General features: G+C 36.7%; 1 protein-coding gene across 2 annotated transcripts in view; it reads right to left on the bottom strand.

The window, feature by feature from the left end:
• Positions 1–19834, bottom strand: part of PLCB1 (phospholipase C beta 1) — a 679784-nt gene that overhangs the window by 178204 nt on the left and 481746 nt on the right. For both annotated transcript variants that reach the window (XM_004276458.4, XM_012535449.3), the window contains exons 8-9: positions 12180–12280; positions 10424–10590 (exon numbers count right to left, since the gene is read on the bottom strand). In XM_004276458.4, coding sequence (XP_004276506.1) covers positions 10424–10590; positions 12180–12280 — 268 coding nt within the window. The remainder of the gene's footprint in view (positions 1–10423; positions 10591–12179; positions 12281–19834) is intronic.

The following is a 19834-nucleotide window of genomic DNA, read 5'->3' as shown; positions in this document are numbered from 1 at the left end:
GATTAGCTCTTTGATTTGGATTTGTCTATCAAAATCTAAAATTCTTTTCCAGACTCAATTTACATTCTAATCTCCACAAGTAATTCAAAGGCACCCTCTAACATTTTTATTCTCTAATCCATGAGTCTAACTTGTAGGAAGAAAAATAAAATACAACAAAAAAATGTGTTATGCCAATGTGAGGACAACAGAAATGCTAAACAGAAAATATGACATTGTTTTGTGGGTTTTGCAAAAAAAAAAAAAAAAATGCAGGTTACCTTTTAAAAGGAATAGCCAAACACATGCAAATAACATCTTTCAAAGCCTGGAAGCACAGAGAAATCTTGACAAATTATGCCTTGGAAGACAGATGGCCTATAAATCCTTACAGAATCATCACACAGTTAGGATGGGCAAACTGAACAATGTGTCTGCCAGCTAGCATGGCCACCAGCCTCACTTTGCTGAGCCAAATGCCAATTAGGCAGGATCTGGCACTCACATGCTTGGATGTCACTGGGATTAGGTGGTTGAGAATCCATTCATCACCATTCAATCCTCAGTCCTAATGTAATGATACCAGGGCATGTTGGAAAGCTACTGGTCCAATGGCTTAGCACCTCCTAAAATCACTTCCAAGCACAGCTCTGAGAAGGTATTTCCTTGGCTCACATTTATTCCTGGTGCTTTGACCCTTATGTGAGTTCTGCTAGACAGTAAGTGCAGATGGCTCTCATATCCCATGGCTCACCAAAATCTATTTGCCTGCTTACAGAAATAATCTATAAAATATTCCCTTTTCAATTCTCTTTGCTTGGGCACAGACTTTCCTATTACATTTGCCAGTTAACTGTGTTTTTGTATAGTGTATGAACTTTGCTGGTTTCTTTGCCTATTTTATCCATTTCTTTTCAATCCTGGAGTTAGTATATTCTATACGTGTTCTCAGGCATTATTATGTTATCTTAGGCTGAAAAGTGTCATTCATTCTTATTCCATCTTGATTGCAAAGCTGTTCAATTACCATAATTATGTACAAATACAAGTCCAAGATATCGTGTAATAATCTCTACTAAATGAATATGTGCTCTTCTCAAAAGCCTTTGCAGATCAACCCCACAACCCAGCTGTCCTGGCTTTTTGTGGCCCTGTAGTTCTCCCTGTATTCAGCTGAACTTGTTCATGTGGTTTTGTGTGAAAGTTCTTAATAATAGCACCTAACTTTGATTTAGCACTTTCCGTTTTTCAAAGTATTCTCACATCTGCAATTTATTTACATCACACTGTTCTGTTTGGTAGGTAAGACAGCATTTTATTAATTAACAGGACAGATAAACTTTGACCCAGTGAGATTAAACAGTCCTTTTAAGTTGACATGGCTAGATAAAAACAGAATCCAGATTGGTACCCTACTCTCTTAAACATGGGCTTGGAGTCTTTTTCACTAGATGTATGTAACGGCTGATTGATCATTTAGGGCTAGAGGTTCTCCGAGGGTAGGGAACAAGTCTGTCGCATTTTATTAGTGCACCGTCACATTGTTCCATGAGAGGAGACCCTTCACAATGGTTCTTGACCATAACACAAAGGAGAGCACAATGTTCTAGATCCTTAACGAGAATATCATGTTCCTTGGGTAAGATGGACATTAGTTTTGCCCAGGACTGAGAGATGATGCAACATTTAATGGTTGCCTACTGTTCCTCATTCTCACCTCCTAAATTGCCCTACTGGTGCTACCTGGAATCACCTTTCAAATAAACTCTTTATATTGGATTCTTCTCCCAGGGTCACTGCTGGGGGAAGCTAAACAAAGGCAAATAGTGTAAGCAGATAGGTTAGGGAGAGTCCCTGGAAAAAGAGAACCAGGCATGGCTTTCTTGACATAAGAGAACCCATTTTGGTCTAAGCCATTTAGTGATCTAAGACTGGCCGCAATGCCCCTTGAACAGGTCTCAGGAATCAATGATATTAAGGGAACAAAGGAATACAGGAACAAAGAAAAGGCAGTCAAAGAGTAGTGCAATGATAAAGCAGAGCCCTAGTTCCTCCTCAAGGGATATACATAATAATAATGTATCTTTGAGTTCTGCAGGAACTAAGGCCCCCTCCCAGGTGGAAGATGGAATTGTGATGTTGACCCTCCTGACTTCAATCAATTAAAGCTTGGACTCTCTCGATTTTTGCCTCAATTTTATGCTGAACTCTCATCTGCTCTAGCCTCTTCATGAATATGCAAGTACCCTTAGCTTAAAACTTCCCCAATTTTGCTGTTAGGGGAGACACTGCTTTAGAAAAGATCCCCGACGTTCTCCTTATTTGCTGCAAGTAATAATCCTTCCTTCTCCCGATCTTTGGCTTGGGTGTGTCTATTGGCTCAATACCCACCAAGAGGTGAACCCAGTTTTTAGGTAACAGTAACAACATTAATAAGAAGCATTTTGGACTCCTTTCCTACACGTAAGGTAGGGTGTTAGGTGAGAAATTTAATTTTTTCAAACATCCTCAGTTAAGTCTTCCTCTTAAAATCGTGCCATCCCTACTCTGCAGGTAATTTTGCTTTTGCAACTGGAGTCCTACAGACTGCAGTGGTTCACACAGGGCTCCTAGAATCTCTATAATGAATGACTGAAATTATTGGTCATTCTCAGCTTCCCGACATTTCACCCATTGCCACGGTGCATTTTTCAGCTTTCCTGTGAAGTGTTAGGTTAGACAGTCTACCCCTCACCTCATCTGGCTTCCTTGTGGTCACCATATGTTTTCCATGGAGTTGATTCTCTCTGCATTCAATCAGCTTCCTTCCCGCTTATTTGGTGTAAAATCAACTATCAACAAAACTCAGCTCTGGGAAAAGCAGATGTTGGGGTCCAATGCCTTGGCTTCCTGGCTTTTCTGCAGCACAGTGCAAGCTGCTAAGCCGTTCCTTCTAACTGAGCCATAGCCTGCCCCCGACCCCTGCTGGCAAGGCAAAAGGTGTAACAGTCAGTGATTATTAATGCTTTGTTCTGATGGGAGGTTACCTCTAGGAGAAAATAGCCATTATCTGCTTTGTCCCATTAGTTCTCACCCACAACGGCAAGGCATCTTGGGAAGGTATAGTCTGATAAGGGAAAGAAGTTTTAAAAACACTCAACAGACTGGGGTGGATTATGCTACCAAGTTCACTCCTGCACCTCTTTAAAACTTGCATTTGTTTTTGTCTTTATATATATATATATATATATATATATATATATATATATTTTTTTTTTTTTTTTTTTTTTTCCTGACTGGTTGTTTTCTGAACAAAAGCCATTTCAGCTTTGAATGGACATGGTTGTGGCTTTCTGGTTAGAGCTGTAATTCTGAGTGGACACTGAGGTCACAGAAAGAAAGGATGCAAGAGAAAAAAACCAGGACTCCTGGGCCAGGCATTTGTTTTCCTCAAGCCCAGTTCCTCCCTCCTGGGAAAGGAGGAAATGCAATCAAGAAAGGAAATTCAAGGAAGTTATCAAGCCAACTGATGAAGAGTGAATTCATAATGGCTATCTTTTTTTTTTTTTTTTTGCGGTACGCGGGCCTCTCACTGTTGTGGCCTCTCCCGTTGCGGAGCACAGGCTCTGGACGCGCAGGCTCAGCGGCCATGGCTCACGGGCCCAGCCGCTCCACCGCATGTGGGATCTTCCCGGACCGGGGCACAAACCCGTGTCCCCTGCATCGGCAGGTGGACTCTCAACCACTGCGCCACCAGGGAAGCCCCATAATGGCTCTCTTGAAAATAATTTTTTTTCATTTTTGCCAGTCTCAAATACTTCAGAGAAGTCTATGAATAAACAAAACACAGAGTTAAGAGGAGCTTGGAATATACTCACAGATGCTAATGTCATTCTTCTATGACCTTCCACAGAGGCTAACAAGTCAATAGGTGGGATTTAAATGGGATTGTAATCAATAAAATACTAGAGTAGCTTTTTGGCAGCTTTCTTAGTGTAGTAACTTAAGATATGAAAAGAACTGGCTACATCATACAGCTTTCATCTGTCTTTGTCTTTTGGGAAGAAAATCTATCTCATTTGAGGTGCCTCTGTTCACTCATTTCTGTTCTTTTATTTCTTTTATTGCTACACAGGTCATCTATACAAAAATATTTAAACAGATGCCACCTTAATGGTGAGGCAGATCATTAGGCCAGTGAATATCTCCTTCAGATGTGTGGTTTTTAAACTGAGCATCTCGAATCTCCTGGGGTTTGGGCAGAAGTGCCTGCAGAGAATGGGATGGAACAGGAGAATAAACGGGAGTAGGGCAGCCATCACCAGCTACAATGCAGGCTCTGCTCATTCAACCAAAATAGCGCTTCTAACGGTTCTTCCTACACATTGACCAATCCAATGAGACATTGTGAGAAGAAACAAACACAAATAAAAGGATGCTATGTCAAGGACAGTCTGAAAACCACTGTTATGGATGCAAACTGCTAACTTCTAAAGAGTTGACATTACATTTTTTGAGCAAGGCCTAATGGAGGGCTCCATGTGGGAGTCTGGAGTGGTGCAAAGAACTGGGACACAGAAAATATAGTCCTACTCTCAACATTGTCACTTAGCTGCCTCTTCTATGACCTGAGAGTTGGGACTAAATGGCTAAGTCCCTTGTAGACAGGAGATCCTGTGATTTTGAGGCTACCAGCCAGGACTTCAGGAATGGTAACAGCTAAGATAACGTGTGACATGTTGGAAGGGATGAGCCATGGGCACAGCCCTTCCATTTTTTTTTTTTTTTTCTCTCAATGCTCAGCTACTCTGACCTTACCCATCTTTCACTTTAGATTCTGTTAAGGCCATTTATTGAGAAATGCTTGTCTTAGTTTTGGTTCTTCTAAAAGTAGGCTTTGAGATAAGGATTTGAGTGCAAGCAGCTTATTTGGGAGATAACCCAGGAACTAACAGTAGGGGAGTGGAGAAAAGAGAAGGGAAGAAAAGGCAGCAAATAAAGGGAACCTTATCAAGCAGGTTGCAGTTGTGGGAAACGGGCTCATTCATACATGGGAACTCTGGGAGAATGTGAAGAACACGTATCAGAAATGTCCCACACAAGAGGCAAGGAAGAGCGGTACTACCACCTGACTGAAAATTACTCCTGGGGCCATGAAGTCCTGGAAACTTGTAAGCTGGCTGTGGTTGGGCCGAGAGAAAGTCCCAGAGATTTGCAGAAGATGCTGTTGACTGTGTTGGAACCATGTATGCCGAGGGATACAGGGTAAGCACTGATGTTTGCTAGAACTGGTATCATCCCATTTTACAGATGAGGAACCTGAAGTTCAAGCAAGTCAAGTCACTTGCCTGAGGTTAACTGGCTTAACCATAACACAGTGCCAGTCTCTTTCCTTAATTACGGCATGTTTGATGTCTCAAGAATGCATAATACACATTAATAAAAATAATCATTATTTTTTATAACTTCTACCTAGTAAAGGGAAATGGTGTTGGGAAAATAATGATTTTAAAAACTCTGTTAGGAAAATTAAGTAATAAAGTAAATAGTAAGATTCCAGTGTAAATCTTTACATTTTAAATTATAATTATAATTCCATTTTAATAAAAATGTAGATAAAATATTGATGAGTCAGAAACGAACATTTGTGCACAGATATGACTCACCATATTTTTTCAGGTTTCATCACCAAATGAGTCTAATTTTTTATTAATTGCAATAAGTAAAATAAGCCTGTTAGCCAAGAGATAGCAGCATTCAGAAATGCCTCTGCCCAGTGCTCTGAATCTCACTTCCAGACTCATAAATAATTTGGCACAAATGCCAATTCTCATTTTTCATTAGTTCAGGTCAACAAGGGTTCAATAGCCAACAATTAATACATGCAACCTTCTTATCATAAGAAACTTACTTAATTCTCCCAGAAATTCTCTCAGAATATTTTCAAAGATCATAAAACTAGGGGGTGGAACTGGTCAAAGAGATTAAATGGCTTCCTAAGGTAAGGTAAACAGAGATGATGGATTGTTGATTTGTGACCAGTTTTAGTGGGATCTGCTGTTTTTATCTGCCTGGTGACTAGTCCTCCTCTTTCTAGGTACACACCCCAGGTGAATTTCAGGGAACCTCCTCTCTCCCACTGTCAGTCCACATGGTTCAGGTAGCTGACTCCTTATTGGCTCTAGGGAGAGTCATGTGACCAAAGTCTGTCCAATTGGTACATTCCATCCTCCAGGCCACAATGATCCTAATTCAGGAGTGGTCCTGGGTGGCTTAAGCCATGTTCTGGTTTCTGGTATTTTGATGGAACTATGAGATTGGTAGGCCTGGAGCTGCTGTTGGCTTTCTTGTCACTTCAGAAGAGTCTGCCCAAGAATTACAGCCAGTGCAGAGAACATGATGGGAGATGACAGGTCTTGATGACATCATTTGAGCCCCTGGATGTAGTCATGCCTGAAGTCATTAACACCCTCACTTTTTGCTTATATGTACCTGTCAGTTCCTTTCTGTGCTTCAGTCTGAGTTAAGTTTGTCATTTTTCAACTGAAGGAGTTCCACCTAATACTACAGGTTGCAAGTTTCCAAGTCCAGTGCTCTCTCTAGCACACTCTGGGTGCTTCTGGTTGTTGATAATAATGACACAGTATAGTTCACTTGCATAAAAATTTTAAAATAAAACAATATTAAAAATACAATAGGGTTATTTCTAGTATGCAAATCATTGTTAGCTTAGGTCTATTTGGAGCAAATATGCTAGCTATACCTGAACTTCTATTTGCTTTGCTTAAAAACAAATTGTTCTGCTATTATTAATTTTGAGTTCAGCTATTAAACTATTAACTCATGGAGTACTGATCAAATACTAAAAGTTTTAGTTTCATCTTAATTGCAACAAAGCAGGGAAGCTTTTTATACCACACTGTACAAAAATTTAAGAGGAAGAACTGCTGATAAAAAAGAAACGTAGCTTGAAACATCTGCTAATATTAGATCTGTTATATTAATTCAATTGCTTAACAAATACTCATGAACACCTGCTCTTCACAGAAGAATAAACATGAACAAACTTAACTCTTCTTTCAGTTTGGCAGTTTAAGCATAATTTGGCCTTCTTTTACGGACAAAGCTGCTGAATCTAGAGGTCTGCAGCCTGTTACCTAAGGCACCAATAAGTATTTCATTTTTCATGCTAATTTTACTCAATGCCTTTCTTCTAAAGAGTTTAAATTATAAACAAAATAACTCTAAAAGACATGAGTCTTCAAACTGACATTCATGACCCTTTTGTTTGGAAGAGGCAGGAGTCATTGTGTAGCCCTGCATTAAGTAGAGTTAGGCCTACAGTGCAAACAGCATGGTAAGGAAGAAACATTTGCTGACTTGGGGCCACAGCATTTTTCAGTGTGTGATTTTAAATTGTAAAAATAAACCTAACTCCCTTGAGAATAGTATCTTCTGCAGCAAGATTCCAACTCTGTGAAACCCAAACGTGAACATTTGGCCTTAGACTGCACAGAAACCTTCTGATTATTTATAACCAATACATACATCTACAGAAACAGAAATTCCGGTGTGGAATGTGGGTAACATCCTCATGACAGGCGGCCAACAGAGCATCACTGTTGGTCAGCTCTTCTGGGTTTTCACTTCACACTTACACTCGGCTTTAGCCATTAGGCTTTTAGCCACACTGAAAATTTTTCATTAATTTAAGATTACCTTTTATGTCAAAATTATACCAAATGCTATAAAAACTAAACATTAGCATATGTCAATTTTGTGTATTGTTTATTTGTTTAACACCTACTTTAAAATATGTTTCTTGTATCAGATAGTATATATATATTTATGCTATTATATATGGATTTTCTGTATGTATCTTATTCCCATGATTTTATATCAAATATAGGCAATATGGAAGTCTCTGATAAATGAAAATGAGTTTGTGGTCAATTTAATTAATGCTTGGGCACATTTGAAGAACTAGTAAAAATGTACAGTGCCGCAGAAAAAAATGATAATGTAATATTAAACTTCCCTACTTATTTTCTTATGTGTTTATTGATTAAAACATATTAACTAGTTGACTGAAAGTTAAAAACTCTGCTTTCCTGAAGAGCATCTTGGTATGAGATCTTGGGTAAGTCATTTGACCTCAAAGCTTTGGTTTGCTTCTTTGTAAAATGATAATGCACATTTTGAAAGTCACATGATAAGTGAGAGCTAATTTCCTTGCAGCAGTCATCACTGAAGCCATATAATAAATACTTTCTTAAATTGTACTTTGTTGCATATAAAAAGGAGTTCCTGTAAAGATCTTAAAGTCAAACATCAGATATTATAAACTGCAAAGTCAAGTAAAAAATGATTTTCATCCTTGGAAAAAATATTTCAAACTTTTGATTACTAAAGAATTGAGGTCTAACTCAACAATTTCTTATTCCTACAAATAAAGATTTCAAAATTGTTATCCTTTTGACTGTGAAACAACAATTGCTGGAATAAAACAGTCTTCTCTAATCTTCTTTGTTCACATAAACAGAGCCAAGGCAGCAAACAAAATGACTTGGTGTGAGACATCTCAAGTTCATCTTCCTACTGGAGTTTTGGGATTGAGAAATGAATACTGTGACTTTAAAAAATCACATCAGTGCTGACAGAGAGGCCTCATGATCAATATCATATTAAGTTGTAGAAAAATAAATCAAGTTGCTATTTTTTAAATATATCTGAATTTTACATGTCTGCATGATTATGGAATTCACACCTAGTACAGCTATAAGATGGAACTAAATACTCATGCAAATGTTAAGAGATATAGTCTTAATTCCATTAGAATCAAAATCAGTTCTTCCAGGATGATAGAGTTTTACAATAACCTATTGTAGTATTTTCCTTTGTATCCTCTACTTTTTCCAAGTCATCAGAGTATGATGTATGGGGGCATCACGCACTAGATGAAGCCTGGACCACCAGCAAAGTGGTATGAAGGAAGGAGAAAAGGGCAAAGTTTAGGTTCTGAAGTGCCTCATTGGTTTCACAAAAGCTTTTTGTTTTCCTGGTGTCATGGGCTAACTGCTTTTAGAAGTCTTGTCAGAATTGTTAAAACACTGTGTTAGTTATTTTTGACGAAGTTTGGATTTCAGAAGGGAACTGTCAAGCTATCTGTGAGAAACCTCCAAGGAGTTCTTCTGGTTTAATGAAAGGAGAAATCCCATCTCTGTGACACCAGGGAAGAAAGAGAGTCAGATCTGAGGGGGTTGGAGGGGCAGGCCTGGCAACGCCGACATGTACTATTGGGTCAGTTGTTTCCTTTGACCTCCGCAACAGTAAGAATGATGACAGCAACAAAGGCAAAGTGCCTGATGAAGAAACTAAGACTAAAACTAAAATATGTAAAATGATAAAACTAAAAACTAAAATAATTCATCTATAAATTCCCAACTAATAACATGTAAGATAGAATTAGTGATAAGATTTTACTTTGATATTTAATAAATACTCTCATTTTTCATTTAGAGGATAGTTTTAAGATAACCATCTTATTAATGACCACAAGCTTGCCAGAGCTATTTGTTACTTATAAATTACTTGCATATTAACATGCAATTTATTTCTTAATTATTGGTTAATTGCACTTTATTTTCCTCCCTATGGAATATCTAGTCAATTTACAACAACATCAATAATAACACACTAATATTCTCAGTGAAGGAATTTCAATCCAGATGAGACTTGGTCTTAGTGGTAAAGGATGATCCAGTTTAGAGACCATGATGCCACATATAGTTGAAAACTCCTGGCAACTGAATTTTCATGATCTTATTTTGGCAAATCATTTCTCCAGAATCAAAAATATAAATTTCTCAATAACTTTCAGGCATCTTAGTGTTGTCTTTCTGATACCAGTTTTGTTTTTTTTTTCCTACAAACACTAATTTTTTTTTAACACAGAAGACCAAAGTTTAAAATATCTTTTCAAGTGGAAAAATTCATCAGTAGTGTAAACTATAAACTACTATAAGATAAGGGTCTAATGGACTGAATATTCAATTTTAGAGATTTAGAAAAATCTATGGGTCATGTCACAGAGCTAGAAACAGACCCAAAAGGGCAACATTTAAGATAATGAATTTCCTGTCTGAAAAAAAGATGCCTTCAGTCACTGGGAAAATTTAAAACAAAACAAATGATTAGACATTTAAAAAACAATGTTACACACACATACACACACACACACACACACACACACACACACATATACATAACAACAACAAAAACATCACATACCAAACTCTAAAAAAATCTTCTGATTAAACCACCAGTGATTTAAGTCAGAAAGAAAAGCAGGCATATAAATGTGGGAAACCCTCCTGAATAATCCTTGATGTCCATGACTACCAAGAGTGGCCCACTCACAATTAGAACTTGAGCTTTGCTCTGGTGTGGGAAAAAGTGGACTGACCTTTTCTGGCAAGACTGTTGTTGGGTTCATACTTCTCAATCAACACCTGGACTTGCTCTTGCTTTAAAGGTGGGTAAAGAATTTCATTTAGCCTGGGATCTCGCTGCTTGAGGTTGATAAAATCCATCATCTGATCAACTGTAAGGTATGGTTTGCTTTTGGCACCACTAAAAACAATTAAAAACAAGGAAATTAGAAGGTTTTTCCACCAAGTCTCATTCATATATTTGCATTTAGCTATGTGGAAACAAACTCCTGCCATACCTGGCAAGAGCATGCTATACTGGAATTCCTATCTTGCCCTAAAAACATTGTGTTGCTCCATCACAACCTTTTGCAATCACTGCCACCAAATCCCAATGCCCTTGAACTATACCAGATGCATAAGAAAACCACAATAGGGAAATACTGTATCTTGTGTGTGAAGATGTACCACTCTAAATGGAACACAGAGTATGGGTTGTTTTTTGATTATGATGCTTAACTTCTGGTTTAGTCATCAAATTCTCATATCCCGCTTAATCATCTAAAGATGTATTTATTTCTCATTATTAAAAATACCCAATATGTTTGGGCACATTTTTCTTTTCATTAAAATTATGCTTCAGCAAGAGTCTATAACTCTGCAATATAGTGTGATTCAAACTTCCCATTTCAATCCAGTTGACAACCCAAAGACAAGTTCAATAGTACAGATATTGCAGATGTTCAATCAATAGTCGATGGCAATGAACATGACAAAGTGAGTACATCTGATATCATTCTCAGCAGTGCTGTTTGCTTGTTTTTCATATAAAGAAATCTTTATTTAGTCTGTCAGTTTTGGATTGATCTGTCACCACATAGATTTCGGTATATCAAGAAAGGTATTGATAAATTGCTACTTCCCCATATTTGCCTTGGTGTTTTGATGTGTTTTTCTTTTTTTTTCCATTCATTTTTAAAAACGTAATGCCTATATGATTTCTAACATAAAAGCAAGATAATTTTCAGCTACTAAGGTTCTTAGTAATCCAAACTTCTCATTTCATTAATGTGATGCAAAGAGGTAATATGACAGGTTCCCAGGTCAGCATTCTTTCTACAACAGTCTATCTCCACAAAGTAAGCCTAGATGCTTCTCTGTTCTAGCCATAATCTTCAAACTACACAGAGCCCCCTGAGAATTCTAAAACACAGACACCCTGCAACAAATCATAGCCAACTTCACTCATTAAAAGTGGTGGTTGAGGGCTTCCCTGGTAGCGCAGTGGTTAAGAATCCGCCTGCCAATGCAGGGGACACGGGTTCGATCCCACATGCCGTGGAACAATTAAGCCCGTGTGCTACAAATACTGAGCCTGCCCTCTAGAGCCCACAAACCACAACTACTGAGGCTGCGTGCCACAGCTACTGAAGCCCACGCGCCTAGAGCCTGTGCTCTGCAACAAGAGAAGACACTGCAATGAGAAGCCTGCGCACCTCAACGAAGAGTAGCCCCTGCTCGCTGCAACTAGAGAAGGCCTGTGCACAGCAACGAAGACCCAATGCAGGCAAAAATAAAAACAAATAAATTAATTAATTAAAAAAAAGTGGTTGAACATCAGGGGTAGGAATGCGTGATTGTCTCCATCAAATTACACAGAATCACTGCTATTATTTATCGTGTACAAACAGGTTCTGCCATCTCCCTCTACTGCTCAAAATCCTGCCCTAGCTAGCACCCTGAGTACCATCGCCAAGGCAGAACAAAACGAGTTAAAATGTGTTCCCTTACAATTCAGAAAAGATGTTATCAATTTCAGGTCGAGGACAAAGGTTGTTCAGGAAAACTCTGTACACTTCTGGAGTGAAATCTTCTTGAGGTATCAAATCATTCTGGGGAATAAAACAAGAGGGTCAGTAAATGGTCTTTTTCTTTGTTATCTTTCATCCTCCCAGTTTTGTCTCTCTCTCTCTCTTCCCTCCCTCCCTCCTTCCTCTTTTCTTTCTTTTATTGGGTTGGCCAAAAAGTTCGTTCGGGGTTTTTCCATAAGATCAGTAGGAGGCCAGGGTGAACATTCAGAAAACATCTATGAGGCCAGTGGTGGAGTTCACTTGAACACTGGCTTTGAGGTATCAAAAGACTTATTTTCTGTTTTTTCATTATATTTTAAGCTTAAGAGTTTTCTCCTTCTAAAGGGATGTTAAGGCAGTTTCTGAAGTACATTCAATAAATAAGGTTATGGCTGAGTAATATTCCATTGTATATACGTGTCACATCTTCTTTATCCATTCATCCGACGATGGGCACTTAGGTTGGAATATTACTCAGCCATAAAAAGAAAAGAAATTGAGCTATTTGTAATGAGGTGGATAGACCTAGAGTCTGTCATACAGAGTGAAGTAAGTCAGAAAGAGAAAGACAAATACCATATGCTAACACATATATATATGGAATTTAAGAAAAAAAAATGTCATGAAGAACCTAGGGGTAAGACAGGAATAAAGACACAGACCTACTAGAGAACGGACTCGAGGATATGGGGAGGGGGAAGGGTGAGCTGTGACAGGGCGAGAGAGAGGCATGGACATATATACACTAACAAACGTAAGGTAGATAGCTAGTGGGAAGCAGCCGCATGGCACAGGGATATCGGCTTGGTGCTTTGTGACCGCCTGGATGGGTGGGATAGGGAGGGTGGGAGGGAGGGAGACACAAGAGGGAAGAGATATGGGAACATATGTATATGTATAACTGATTCACTTTGTTATAAAGCAGAAACTAACACGCCATTGTAAAGCAATTATACCCCAATAAAGATGTTAAAAATAAATAAATAAATAAGGTTAGATCTAGGGAAAACAGGGTCTGTTCAGCAGATTTTTTTTTTTTTTTTTAGGTTGCTGTTTTTGGTGACTTTAATCTCATTTTTAATTGTGATAAAATATACAGAAAATAAATATAGCATTTCACCATTTTTAAGTGTACAGATCAGTGGCATGAAGCACATTCACATTGTTTATGTGATGTTTAGCAGACTTTTGAATGAATGTATTTTTTTTTAAAGTAAAGAACCTGTAGAAAGACATTTTCAAAATGAAAAGATAAAATCCCAATTTTGTGTCTTTTTTTCAAACAACGTTCTTTCTGGTTTAAGTAATCTGATAAGTTGCAAAACACTTTTCATAAGTAGGACATCGGTCATTATTTCTCACTGATTCCTCTTGTTTCCTATTGTTTGGAAAGCAAGTCATTGATATAAAAAGTGACTTTTATGACTTATTTTTCTGTTTAGTCGGGCTGCCATGGAAACCGGAAGCATGTATTCAAGCCTTTGTTAACAGGAAGGACATTCTTCATGTCGTTTTTCCTTTTTCAGGTATGTGTTTATATGATTATTTTCAAGTCCTTAAACCAAAGAAAACACCCTTCCTTTTACCGTATTCTTATTTTTGGAAATGTACCTTTACAGAAATATCTAAAAATTATTGTCTGAATTATGGTCTGAGACTACACTGCTTGCTAACAGATAAGAAAACTTAGCTCACCACTTGGCAAACAGCAGGAGTCCCATATTTAAGAAATGAACGAATAAAATAATATTTTCTTTACTAAATCAATTTATAGGGCAGAAAAAAAATCCATTTTGCAAAACAGCATTTTGAGACAACCAAACAACACGTGTCATTTATATATAGCAAGATGCATTACACCATTAAGTTCAGTTACCTGGACACCAACTCTGAAATCATGAGCACAAGTGGCCAATTCCTAGAACAATGGGAAATTCCCATAAATTGTTTCATGGTGTTTTGCCACTCAAAAGATGGGGACAAGTATAACCTATAAACAGGTTTCCAAAATTCCATTTAATTTATTGATACAAAATGAAAGAAAACCTTTTGGCTGGACAATGCACACTTTTTTTAGTGCCACCCTCTCTCGGAGTTAGACTCCCATGTCTCTTTTAAGTAGTTTTTAAAATAGCCAGAAATGAGCCTCTCTCCTACTCTTTGGCTGAGAGATACAGGGAAGAGAGATTTTAAAACAAATCTCAAGGAAATACTCAGTGGCTCTGTCGGTCAACTCAAGCATCAGACTTTATTGGATTTGATGAACCCCAAATTTGTTCTCCCAGTCTCCTTACTGTTTAGTTACTATTTAGAGCTCACTCTACCTCCCCCTCCCCTCAGCATACAAATAAACAGATTTTGTCTAAGGATATCAATCATTGTTTTCCTTTTCTTACTGACTTCTTTTTTTTTCTCCCTTCTTGTCTTAGCTTAAAATCTCTTCCTCTGAGACCAGGTTTTGTCTTCCATTCTGTGCTACCATCACACCACACTTATCTCATATTTCAGTACTTATTTAACTGTTTTGTACTCCCAGCTGTACAGTTCTCTGTATTACTTGCTAACCTGCAGATCAACACAAGCTAGGACTTGTGTGTTGCCTGTTAACTGCTCAATCTGTAACATATAGCAGGTCCACAATAAATATTTACTAAATGAATGAGTGTAATTTATGACAAAAGTGGAAGTTGACAGCAAGTATGCTTCCCACAGAACATCAGATTCAACTAAAGCCATTTGCTTTAGTTGAACATAATTTCATAGAGCAATATGCTTTACTAAAACTCTAACCATGTTTACTTACCAGCTATGAATTAGAACTTCCTATTAGAGAGGACACATTGATGAAATAAGCTGAATAAATACAGTATTATTTTTATTACCAGTTGGATGTTAGCACATAGAAAATGGACAGCATTTCAATACAACTTCATTTTTCTCTTGCCCAACTTGACTGATGAAGATACCCTTTAGGGTCAGTGGGTGAAAATGGGAGAAAATATATTTTGGAGAAAAAAGTTAAAATGTGCACCACTGAAAACTCAAGTGAAAGAGTATGGGGGAGATACTTAGGGAAAAGCTACAGGCAATTACCAATTCTGTATATTTTAAATAAGGCTGAAATTCACAAAGGTCATTCACCTATTTTCTTTTCCTGGACCTCATGATTTGGTGAAGTGGATAGAATAGATTCATTGTCCTGTTTAAGCAGGAGGAAACTTAAAGTCCAATACCCTTAAGATTGTACCCAAAGTTCAAATACTCTTCTGTGAACCCTTCCTTACCAAACCAGGTGGAGATGACACATTCTCTTTTTGTGTCCATAATCCACCTTTATATACCCTCCTTAGAGGATCCATCACACAATTTTTCCTTTATTTTTTATATTTCTGATGATCTACTAGACTGCGTGTTTTAGAGCAAAGTGACTATCTCTTATTTAATTCCTTTGTGTCCCACGAATGATGCCCGGCATATAATATGCACCTAATTAATGTCTGTTGGGTGAACCTGGGTATGGGACAAGACCTTAGGTCTTCTGTCTCGTAGTCCAGGACTTGGTTCACCACATCACGGCTCCAATACAAAACAGATGGTCAGTGATTATTTGTTGCCATTGTTATCCAAACTTTTTGAGGGAGAACTAAGAAGACCAATACAGTCAGAATCAGGCCCATTTATTCCAGAAACTACAAAGAATTTCCATACTTTAAAAACGTAGTTGCTTCAATTCCATGCTTGTATACAAAGAATCTCAAAAGAGAAAAGATTAAACAAAAAACTTGAGATAGTACTGGTGGCATTTACATTTCCAGATTCCAAAGACCAGGTTATGACATATCCACATGCCAAATTGAAAATAAAAAAAGAGAAAAAACTCATATACATATATGCATATGTAAAAATACTCAGAGGATAATAGGAATTAATATTTATTGAGCACTTACTGTATGTCAAGCATATAGTTCTATGAGCTTTACTTGAATGTTTTCAGTTAATCCCATGTCAACTCTATGAGGTTGGCATGGTTAGGGACCCCTTTTACAGATACATACACTGAAGAGATGGGAGCTTACAAAACTTGTCTACGGCATCAAATTGGCGGGGGTGGGGGGGGCGGTTGCTATGTTTTGAAGTAAGGTCGCTTGATTCCTCAACTCACACTGCAATCCAGAAAACTAAATTGCATATCAGTTTTTGGATACTGTTTGTATTTTCTTCTTTATACATTTGTAGATTTAAAAAACAATTCTATAATGAACAGGTACTTAACATTCAGAAATGTTATTCAAAAACATATTAATTTAATTCAGTGGACTTTAATGAATAAGGAGTCCACATACAGATTTTATCTTCACAAATCAATGAATTATTTTCCGGTAAATTCAGGATTTCAATCTATTTTCAGTATTTTTGTCCTAAAGTTATAAATCAAAAGTTGAGACAGCCAGAGAGTACACGAAATAATTACAAGTAAACTACTGATAATGAACTGAATACATAATGTGGTTATAAAATGGAATTGTGATATTAGTGATTTTAAGAATCACAGCTGAATGAATAACTATAATTTCTAATTTACATTCTGGGTATAAGGCATAGGAGAAAGGCAACCTATTACAGTTATCCTGGGAGAAGTTCTTTTGTAAATTTTGTTCATAGTATTCTTTAGTAAAATTTATGGAATTCTTTAAATCCAGAATAATCGCTGTTTTCTTTGGTATTACATGTATGTTGATAACTATAGTAAGCTTTATTTTATAAAAAAAATATGGATTTATTCTTATCTTCTTCATTAAAAGATCAGTGCTATGCCAAGACTATAATATGATTCCAAATGTCAGTGAGCTTATTTTTCAAGTTAATAAAGCCTTAAATCAAAGGGAATTTGGTGCAAACACACTATTTTCTGTTCTCAGAAAGTTTGTGAGTAAAGTAGTAGTTTTCTGAATATGGAAAAGTCTTCAAACCTCTCACTGGAAAATACGTTTGGATTATTAAAGAAGACAGTAATTACTTTGTCTCTCTTTTTAGATACAGTACTACTTTTTAACAATTAAGATAACTTTAGGAAGCATTTGAAATCTCTAAAGGAGTACCCTTTAAGGAATGTGCTATTTCAATGGATCATGTTGGTCAGGATACAAGTTCAAGTGCATTAATTATCCCTAACAATGTGCACAAAGATAATGTTTAAAAAATCTCAACAGGATATCCACAGTATTTCTGGTAATGTGTCTATTTACAGAACACAATTAAATCTAGTTTGAACAACCACTGGCTATATAAGGCTCCCAGATATGTACTACTGTCTACCATTTACGTAACCTTTTCTTCTGTGGAGTGTTTAAAACACCTCTTGTCAGTATATCTTTGCTAATTAGTGGATATTTTCTAGGGCCACTGTTCTGTAGATATGAACTTACAACAAGGATTTAAAATATAGTCAGTTCAAGGAAGCATTCATTTCCTAGCTCTGAAACTGACTTTGTTTTTTAGATCTTTTTACAGCATTGTAATTCTACGAGTCCTCCAACTAAAGTATACTTTACTGTGAATAATGAGCTTTCAAAACTTTATGATGGAAGTTGATTATATTTTTAAAAAGTCTCCAATCTGTTTTCAGAAAATTGTCATAACATTTAATTTACTAAAGATAAATATTTTTTTCAATTTAAACATAACTCCTGTTATTTGAAACTCATTTTCCTTTAAAAATGTCTCCAGTTGACATTGGATTGAAAGTGTGAACCTATAATAGACATAGTGGATTGTAAAAACTCAATCTGCATTTATCGACTGAATTGTCAGAATCCAATTGTTTAGAAAATTGCAATTTACAGAGAATTGATTGATGGATTTGATTTTCTATTCAGCTTCATTTTTCTATTCCTTCTTTCCCTTAGCTAGTTTTATAGTAATAAGTTAACATTTTTGATTTTTTTTTTTTTCACAAGATGTTATCCAGTAAAGGTCAATTCAGGAGCAACTGCAGAGGAAAAAAATTCTTTGCATGTCTTTCTAAATTCATGTCTCACACTTTCTTTTCATGCTTAAATGCAGTGGTCTTTTTTCAGTTACTCAAACCAGTAAATTTTTTCCAGCCTCAGGGTTTTGCACACATTGTTTTCTTTTTCTGGAATGAACTTCCCTTATTTTCAGTGGCAGTGCTCCATTCCTTTTGTTCATGGCATTCCCCCCCCAATTTACACACATCAGTCAAAGTGTTTGACTAGCACCTCCAGAGAGTATATGGTCCTTGAATCCTGGGACTGGAACTTCATTTTGCTCACTACCATATTCTCAGTGATGGAGGGCACATAGTAAGAGCTCAAGCGATATCTGTCAAGTCTGAATGGATAAAGAAGATGTGGTACATATATACATAATGGAATACTACTCAGCCATAAAAAAGAACAAAACAATGCCATTTGCAGCAACATGGATGGACTTAAGATTATCATACTAACTGAAGTAAGTCAGAAATAGAAAAACAAATACCATATGATATCACTTATATGTGGAATCTAAAATATGACACAAATGAACTTATGTATGAAACAGAAACAGACTCAGAGACATAGAAAACAAACTATGGTTACCAAAGGGGAAAGGTGGTGGGGGAGGGATGGACTGAGAGTTTGGAATTAGCAGATGCAAACTACAATATTATATATAGGATAAATAAGCAACAAGGTCCTACTGTATAGCACAGGGAACTATATTCAATATCCTGTGATAAATCATAATGAAAAAAATATGAAAAAGAATGTATATATATACACATATATATATACATATATATATATAACTGAATCACTTTGCTGTACAACAGAAATTAACACATTGTGAGTCAACTGTATTTCAATTAAAAAAAAGAAAAAAAATAAGTCAAATAAAAAAAAATATTTGTTGAGTCAAGGACAAGACCTTAACAGTTATATCTTTCCTGCTCTAAAGCATCAAATGAAAGAGCAATAATAAACAAGTTTGATCATTTTCTTTTGCTTTATTAAAGTGAAGGTTAAATGTTTGGGGGCCTTTCCACAGCTCTCTGCCCAGTGTTTGCAGCATCAGCAGCTTTTTCCACAAATAGCAAGAAACTGATAGCGGAGAGTGACTTTTTTTTTTCTTTTCTGTTACCGACCAAAGTCGTTAATAAACTTCATTTTTCTGAAAAATATTCACAAGAATTGGCTGATGTAACTGATGCAACAGCTCTCAATACTTTTTATAACTTAACCATACATTTAAGAATGGCTTCTCAACTTCATTCAGTGCAACTTCAACACTGCCAGCATGTTTCAAGAGACTCAAAGGTTCTTCTTTGGGTAAAAGTGTTATTCTTGCTTACTTGTTGCTTAGATACTGGGATAAAAATAATTCATAATAGAAAGGAGTGTTCTGCATATAGCACAAGGAAAAGGTTTTATGCAACAGACCCAGCTATCCCAGAAACAACGATAATTAGAGCCAGGTATGTAGAAATGCATTGAAATGAAGGCGAATTATTTTAAGTGGTCAACGTATATTAAGTGCCTCAAATGTATTGGGAGAAAAAAAAAAAAGCATCTTACAAGCTTATCCTCTCATCTA

This window comes from Orcinus orca, chromosome 16, assembly GCF_937001465.1.
Source record: "Orcinus orca chromosome 16, mOrcOrc1.1, whole genome shotgun sequence".
NCBI lineage: Eukaryota > Metazoa > Chordata > Mammalia > Artiodactyla > Delphinidae > Orcinus > Orcinus orca.
The sequence above is the reverse complement of the archived record's forward strand: the minus strand, read 5'-3'. Positions and strand labels throughout refer to the sequence as shown.